The 8,995-nt window shown below is 44.5% G+C and overlaps 1 protein-coding gene across 3 annotated transcripts in view; it reads right to left on the reverse strand.

The window, feature by feature from the left end:
* FBXO21 (F-box protein 21) overlaps positions 1 to 8,995 on the reverse strand; it is a 38,095-nt gene that overhangs the window by 6,184 nt on the left and 22,916 nt on the right. For 2 of the 3 annotated variants that reach the window (XM_019539360.1, XM_019539359.1), the window contains 2 exons: positions 5,028 to 5,218; positions 173 to 330 (listed from right to left, as the gene is read on the reverse strand). In XM_019539360.1, the coding sequence (XP_019394905.1) occupies positions 173 to 330; positions 5,028 to 5,218 (349 nt within the window). The other variant, XM_019539361.1, reaches the window with a different exon arrangement.

Here is an 8,995-nt window from a genome sequence, read left to right on the forward strand (position 1 = left end):
GTCGGACTTGATGATCTGCCCAGGTCCCTTCCAACCAACTATAAAAACTATGAAAAACAAATAATACTGCAACATTAATTTTCTTCAAGCATTAGGAGCAGCAAGATCATTCCCACATGTGGTAAGCAAATAAAAGAACACATCAGTTTCTCAAGCTGACTTAGTTTCTCACCCTGAGCAGCATATCTGCAGGATCCATCCTCCACCAGCACATTGTAGAAAGGCTGATGGGGACCATGAGGCAGGCTATGAACATTCATATTTCTAATCCATTCATGTCCCATCATGCAGGTGGGATCCCAGCCATATATCACGCAGTTGTAGCCATATCTATATAAAAAAAGAAGAGTTGCACAGCTAGATATTATTCCCAAGAGACCAGGACAGACACTAAACAATATGGAAGTGACAAAGTATGCCATCCAATGCTGGCTCATACAGAAGATTAAAAAAAAAAAAATACTACAGCAGAACTCAGATTCTTCACGAGGTTTGGTTCCTCAGCCCTCTCTGAAGATGGGCAAACAGCTGAGTAGCTTGTCCTTAATTTGGCATCTTGCTGTGAATTAAGCAGGTCACAAACAATCAAGATATGAAGAATCTTGGTTCCACGTACTGCTATCAGTTACCCTGTTAACTCAATTGGTAGATAATCTGCCAGACAATCCTGTTGACAGTACACATAAACATCACATGCTGTCACATGATGGAATGGGGGGGGTGTTAAAAGGGAATGAATACACACACAAGAATGGCAAGTCTGAAAGAACATTACATGTGCTAAATTAAGTATTCTATTGTTAAGAAAAACTAGTTCTAATCCAAACTTATTTCAACATTGTTGTATACAATTATATGGTCACATATTTTTTTTCCTATAGAGTACCCTTCTACAATACCACTGTCACTAAACACCTTGGACCTGCATATCAAGAGCCCCCTTTACCTCATAACCAATTCAGTCTTAGAGCAGGTACAGACTGTGCAGTGAATGATGTGGGACTTCTTGGGTGGGGAGAAAGAACGCCATAAATTGTAATTTTATCACGTGTTACTCAGTTACTTTATAATGTAATTTAATTATTTGTTACCTAGTTACTTACTTGTAACTAGGTAACAAATATTTGTAACGCTAATGTACAATAAAAAGTAACTACGATTGTAATACATATACATTTGGGCAGCTGGGGAAGAATTAAGGATGCAAAGACAACCTTAACTGGCATTTCCCAACTTCTGAGTGCTTTGCAGCCTTAAAGCAGTGTTTATCCAGTGCGGGTTTTTTGGTAATCACATATTAAGCCCACCACCGACTGCTGAAGATTAAGAATTGCAGTGTTCCACCTTAAGCTTGGAGAGACAGCCACTGAAAAGCCATTTTGAATATGCTAGTATGTAATATTATGATGCTAATTTTTGATCCTATCCATTTGGCAAGTACAGACTTCTCATGACAGAGATCCTTTAATAATATTCCCTCTAATGTGACAGCAGATTGGAACTTCTTCTATTTTATTTTAGTGGTCAACGAACAGATTTTTTTAAAATAAAGAAAACATTTGTTTTCTTGACTGCACCAAACAGCTTTATTCTCCCTTCAAAGGCTGAAAAAGCAATATTACCACTGCTCCTGCCTCACCCCCATCCCTTAAATCACTTCAGAGATGCTGACACCTCTCTCTTTTTATTCCAAGGCTGAACAGCCCCAGCCTATCCTTCACTACAGTATTCAGCACCTAGAACAGAACAGAACAGAACAGAACAGCATAGCATGCAGTAACCCACAACTCTTGCAACACAGAGCTCTGTCAGCTGCACATGATTATGAAACAGCTTGTTGGTCAAAGATGAGAAGTACAACCCCCAATTAAAACAGTATCTTCTGAAGACTTAGGTTGCAAGAATGTCTAACCAGTGAAGCCTAAGCTTGTAATAGCCTCACATGCTAGCCCTAATTCTGTCTTCTGGGGTAACAAATAGTTTGCTATCAAATAGCTTGAGCCAACTTACACAATTGTAATGGTTTTGTCAAGTTTCTTTCAAACAAACTGAATCCTTACATGATTCAAGTACAAATATGAGCTAGGGACAACTACAAACAGTATCTAGCACCAATTACAGTGAACTTGAAAAACAAAGCAAATCAAAACAAAATGTTAATAGCTGGAAAGGAGAAAACTTGTGTTTTCCCAAAATTGTGGGGGAGAGGGGTGGAGAAGAAATGCAAACTTATTTGCTATAATCCCAGTCAAATACGCGAAGAGAATTTTCTGTCAAGCTATTAAAATGCAAACTGACCTTTAGCTTATACTGATTTTTTAACAAGGTGACCATTCTGTTGAGTGGGCAATTTTGTTCATTCCTGACATTGTGATCACAGCATTCTGGTGAAAATCCCAGAAACAAAGTCCTTTTATTTATTTATTTATTTTTTAAAAGTAGGCTGGCAGAGTCCAATTTCTATTTTACTTTTTCAATTTCGATGGCCAAAATTGATGTATATTTATAAGCATTTCTTTCAATGTTTATCAATTTAAGTTTTTAGGATTGCACAGAATTAGTACGGTAGAGGACAGACAATTGAGTAACAATAGTATACTGTTAAAAGCCTTATAAAAATATGTTGTGTTAAAATATATAAAAACATTTCTAAAATATGTTATGTTAAAATATATAAAAGTAAACATCTATAAATCAGTCAATCATACCTGTTTGAAATCATTCTGTTTATTCTTCAAGAAAGAGCCAGGCAGGCAGGGATCAGAAAAGGAGGGCTTCCAGGGGCAGGAAGCAGCTCCCTGCTCCCAGTGGCCCCTTAGGGAGTGAGGCCCACCTGGCAGGCACTAATGGAGGAGTGGCCTGGCTCCAATGGCCATGGCCTCCTGCCCTTCTGGGTGGTGCAGGGGCATTGGCTGGCCCACGGACATCCCTGTGTACCCTGCCCCAAGCAAGAGGAGCTGGGCCAGAGCTCTGGGAATATGGGGAGAGGCAGTGTGAATAATTGGGGCAGGATGTGTGAGGGTGCCCCCAAGGCCCAGCCACTGCCCCTACACCACCCAGAGAGGCAGGAGGCCATGGACATCAGAGCCGGCCTGCCCCTCTGCTGGTGCCCACCAAACAGGGCTTACCCCCTAAAGGGCTGCAAGGAGCAGGGAGCTGCTTCCCACCCCAGGCTTGACAGCCACTGCCTCTTCCCACGTTCCCAGAGCTCCTACATAATTGGGGCAAGGGCTAAACTCCCACTGAGCCCCATCATGCAGGGGAAGGGCCAAATTCAGCAGCTCAGCAGCAGTTGGCACCTACTTCCCAGCTGGGATCTAGGCAGAGTGAGCAGCCAACAGCATCAGCTTCCTGGCTGCCAACAGTCCTGTTCCTTCATCCTCCTCTCCCAGCACAGCCCCAGCTTCTGCAGCAGCTCCCCAAGCCACTGCCAGAGGAGCAGTGCGCAGGTGGCACAGTCAGGGCTCCGCTTCCCCCATCTGCAGCTGGCACTGCATACACCCCCTGCCCTGGATTTCTTTACCCCAGTCCCAGACATTTTTTTCTATATACACACACTTTCTATAACATTTTGATTATTACAGACAAAAATATTTTTCCATCGGTCTGAGTGACAGGTGAAATTGATGTTCATCAAGAAAAAATTAATCCTACTAAGCCTATTGATAAGTGATTAATTGTACAGCAGCAACTGAAAGGTCAAAATTCTCCTCATGACCTTAAATCTGGTTTTGATGCACTTAGTGGGTTAGAAGGACAGCTGAAGGAGCATCTCTCTACCAGTATGCTGGGGATCAAGATTCAGATGGGTCAGCTTAATGATTCTTTCACTGAGTAAAGCAGGGGAGGGCAATTATTTTGGGTGGAGGGCCACTTACAGTTTTGGCAGGCTGTCGAGGACCACATGGGTAGCCCCGCCCCATGACAGGTGCCCCATCCCTGGTCACCATCTTGGCACCAGTGTCCCAATGTTTTGGGACCAATGTCCCAGGGCCAGCACCAGCGGGGCCCAAAGCAGAGCACAGGCTGGCAGGGGTCTGCGGAGTCAGGCTGGGCTGCACCAGCAGGGAGTGCGGAGCTGGCTTCGCTCCACAGAGCCTCTGCCAGCCAAGACCCTGTGCTTCTGCCACCCTGCTCTGGGCCCTGCTGGCACTGGCTCCTGGGCACCAGTGAGGGCCCCATGCTCCTGCACCTGCTCACTCCCAATGCCCCCCAAACCTGCAGTACAGGAGGGGGGCTGCACACAGCCCCAACCCCCTGCTCACCAGCAGGGAAAGAACCTGGTGCTGAGCGCAGGGGAAAAAGCGACCCCTCACTCAGCCCATGGCTGGCGCTCCTTGCTGGAGCCACTCGCAGCCCATCTGGGGCTACCTGTGCCTGCTCCGGACAGCCCCGTGCAGGCTGTGAGCGGTTGCAGTGTAGGGCACGGAGCAGGCGAGGGGCCGCTTTCCCCCCACCTGCGCTCAGCTTTTCCCCGGGACACTTTTCCCTGCGCTTCTTCCCTGCCTAGGGTCCTCCCCTGCCCTTCAACCCACCCCTCCCCCCTTACCTGAAGTTCCAGTGCAGGGCAACCACGTGCTCCCAGGCCAGAAGCCCCTTCTGGGGCTTCTGGCTGGTAGGGCAGGGCCAGGTGGGCCCTGCTGTTATGGGAGCCCACCAGCTTTCCCCTGGGTCCTACTACCCTTGGTTCCTGTCATTTTTGACAGGAGCCAAGGGCAGACAAATATTAATTTTCTAAATTTTTTTAGGGGCACTGCAGGCTGGATACAATGGCCTTGCAGGCCAGATTTGGCCCACGGACCATATTTTGCCCACCTTTGGAGTAAAGCAAGGGCAGAGTGATGCACAATGTATATGCAATAAAGCTAGCACATTCTTCCTCAGATGGTTTTCAAAGTCCTCTTCTTCCATGTAGTAAATATGCAACTCAGTTAGAATAAGGAAAAAAAATCCATTCTATATGCACTCGACAGAACAAGTTTCCAGTGCAGCCTGCAAGTAGTGTAAAAGATTTAAGAGGCACTCACCTCTTGTGTTTCATTATCAACCCAATGGAAAAGCAAACATCTTTGTGCTTCTCATCAGAACGGTGCTTCACCTCTGGCCCCACTTCCTCTTTCCGGCGTTCAATATGTTCCAGGGTATGTTGAACCAAATATCCTACTGCTCCATGCTGAGATGGGTCCAAGGCCTGAATATGCTGCAGGATGTCCAGAACCTTCAGTATTGAAAGATTAAAAAAGCTGTTCAAAACTCATTTTTTAAGCAACTTGCTGTGTTAAAAACAAAGTTTCCTTCATAGGATAAAAGTGTACAGCTGTAAAGGTCCACTATATTTTCATAGATTCATAGATTGTAAGACTGGAAGGGACCTTGGAAGATCACTCGGTCCAGCCTCTTGCACCAAGCAGGAAAGATAACTGGGAGTCAGATGACCCCAGCAAGGCGACTGTCCAGTCAGTCTCCTCTTGAAGATTTCCAGGGTAGGCAATTACACCACCTCTGGAGGGAGCCTGGTCAATAGTCTGGACACCCCGACTGTGAAAAGGTTTTTCCTAATGTTGAGCCTGAATCAATCTCCCAGGAGTTTGTGGCCATTACTCCTGGTTTTCCCCAAGGGTGCCCTGGTGAACAGTTGCTCACTGAGCCCTTGATGTACTGCCCTAGTGTAGCAGTAAGCTGCTACCAGGTCCCCTCTCAGCCTTCTTTTCCTCAGGCTGAAGAGTCCCAGTTCCCTCAGCCTTTCCACATATGGCTTGCTTTTTAAGACTCTGATCATACAGGTGGCTCTTCTTCGGACTCTCTCAAGCTTGTCCATGTCTTTGTTAAAGTGTGGTGCCCAGAACTGGATGCAATACTCCAGCTGCAGTCTCACCAGTGCTGCGTACAGCGGAAGAATCACCTCCTTGGTTTTACTAGAGATGCATCAATTGGTGCATGCCAGAGTATTATTTGTTCTACTGGCTACAGCATCGCACTACTGGCTCATATTTATACTGTGGTCTATTATCACCCCCAGGTCAAATTGCTAATAAAGATGTTGAAAAGTACTCAACTGAGTACTGACCCCTGCGGGACACTGCTGCCCACTGCTCACCAGGATGACACAATTCTGTTCTCTACAACTCTCTGGGTTCCATCCTGCAGCCAGTTTCTCACCCACCAGACTGTCTTGGAATTAAGCCCATAATCCTCCAATTTTCTCAAGAGGACATTGTGGGATACTAGATCAAAGGCCTTTTGGAAGTCTAGGTATACAATGTCAACCCGCTCTCTCGTGTCCAGGTGGTGAGTTAGCTGGTCATAGAAGGTGACGAGGCTGGTAAGGGAAGACCTGCCTGTAATAAAGTTATGTTGGCTGTCATTCAGAATCTTACCTTCTGCAAGCTTATTGCAGATAGACTCCTTGATGAACTTTTCTAGGATTTTCCCTAGGATGGAAGTTAGGCTGACTGGCCTAGAGTTATGTGGGTCCTCCCTCCTGCCCTTCTTGTGGATGGGTACAACAATGGTCCTCTTCCAGGCCTCAGGGACTTCTCTAGAGCACTTCGAGTTGTGGAAGAGTTTCACTAGGGGTTCCACAATGACTTCAGCCAGCTCCTTCAGCACTTTTGGATGAAGACCATCCAGCACCTATGACCTGCATACATCTAATTTTTTTTGTTTGTTTGTTTTTATTTGTCATACACCAATTCTATGGCAATAGTAGGAAGGCAATTATTCCTACTGTGCTCATTGTCTACTCTACCTGGCATGGTTTTCTCCTTGGTCCGGTGAAAGACCGAGGCAAAGTAGTTGTTCAGGAGTCCAGCTTTCTCCTGGGTACCAGTAACAAACTCTCCTAAGTTGCTGAGCAATGGCCCAACACTCATTTGTTTTCCTCCTGTTTCCTATGTACCTAAAGAAGGACTTCTTGTTGTCCTTGACTCCCACTGCTAATCTAAGTTAGGTCACCACATTAGCCTGTCTCATCTGTTCCTGGTAAATGTGGGCTGTCATTGAATATTCCTCCTTGGGGCCCGCCCCAAGCTTCCATTGTTTATAAGTCTCTTCCTTCTTTCTTAAGAGGACCAAGATTTCCCTGTTTAGCCAAGATGGCTTCCCAGCCCTTCTGTTACCTTTTCTCCATATGGGAATGGACTTCTTTTGTGCTTCAAGGATCGTGTCCTCTAGGAACAACCACTCTTTCTGCACACCTTTAACCTTTGGTCCCTGGTCCCACAGCACTTGCCCTACTAGTGACCTAAGCTTGTTGAAATTTGTATTTTTTTTTGGACTGGGTTTTTCAAAAACATTTTCATAGTGACAACTATATTTTAATGCAAAGAATCTTGTCAATCAATTATCCTCTCACGTTAATACACAACCTCTCCTTTCATTCAGTACAACATAACATCCATGTAACAACTACTGTAATTACTTACTTGGAAATATAATGTTAGGAAAATATTTAAACACATTAGCACTTCCATCGCCTTTTAGTGAACAAAAATAAGAAACCTGGACCCGAAGAGACTAGATGATCACCTTGCTGGGGTCACCGGACCCCAGCTGTCTTTCCTGCCTGGTGCAGGGGGCTGGACACAATGATTTTCCGAGGTCCCTTCCAGCCTTACAATCTACGAATCTATGCAGCCAGTCAGCTTGACACAAATTGCTGCTCTATATAAATCTTTGTTCTAGTCCTAAAGAACCCATCACATTCGTTTTTTAATTAAAAATACTTCTGTGTTCCATAGCACTGTTTAGATTGGAAGGAACTAAAGATGTTCCTTTGAAAGCCAATTAACTTAATTCCTCATTTCCCAGAAGCAGAGTCAAGGGCACCAGCTATTACCCTAAACTCCTCCCGTGGCTACGACTTAAAAAACAGATTCAGGATTCAAGAACTTAAGCAAATGCTGTTGCCAGATTTCCAGGCTACCATCACAAGACTATTTGAGAAATGTTACAGAGATGTGTATTATTAAAGGGGAAAAAGAGATACTTAAGTGAGGCCAGAGCCCTGTTAAGTAGTCCAGCCACCTTTATAGCCAGGAGGCCATGCATGAGTTACGGAGCAATATAAACAGCCTTTTCTAGATTTCTGCATAACTGTGCTCTGAAAACTAAACTTTCTTCTAAAAATATCAACTCCTTAAGCCTTTATGGTTGAGGGAGAGAAGGGAGAAAGCGTGATGTAATGAATGTGCCTGAGTCTGCAGACAACCTGAAACGACTCTAATAGACATGAACCCCATTCATCTCAGTGAGGTTAAACAATGCTAACCTTTAAAGTATCCTCAAGGGATTTCAGACTTAATTATTTTCTTGCCAATCATTTCAGGAAATACCAAGCTAACATACTCCATCACCGTCAGGTATAATGACAGCAAGAAGAACAAGGTCAACCAGGGGCAGGCTAGCTGCTATGAAAGTTTGCGAAGGTAGATAATGTGAATTTAAAATTCTAGCCCCAACCCCATGTGACTTAGAAAAAGTAGCAAGAGAGGAAAATGCATCTAATCACAGTATCAAATGCCTCAATCATTGTGTTGTTGCTAAAAACCAATACAGCCTTACAGTTCTTAGGAACAGCTGAGGGATGTGGCAGCTTTCTCTCAGAATCCATGACAATTTCTACAAAATGGTTACATGTGCATTTGTTACAAGAAGCTGCAGCACAGTGCAAATGTGTGAGAGCACAAAGAGTAATTGATTAAGCCCTACCCTGTTTGGCCTGTAGTTGAGACCCAGAGCTTGAAAAAGAAGAATCTAAATAGAAGCAGTGAAGAAGAGCATAAAGTAATTAACGAAGAGAAGGTTTGGGTAGTGCTACACAGTTCAGAATACTCCGCCCAAGTCCAACATACCACATGAGACAAAAAGTCTTATTTATAATTTAGTGTCTCAAGAAAGTCAAAAAAAAAAAAAAAAAAGTGAAATGCGGAAGCCCTGACAAAATGATCAAAACTGTCTTGTATCTTTTGCTTTTGAAGATAAAGTAGAATTGTTT

Source organism: Crocodylus porosus, unplaced genomic scaffold (assembly GCF_001723895.1).
Source record: "Crocodylus porosus isolate Cpor-Errol unplaced genomic scaffold, CroPor_comp1, whole genome shotgun sequence".
In the NCBI taxonomy this organism is placed as follows: domain Eukaryota; kingdom Metazoa; phylum Chordata; order Crocodylia; family Crocodylidae; genus Crocodylus; species Crocodylus porosus.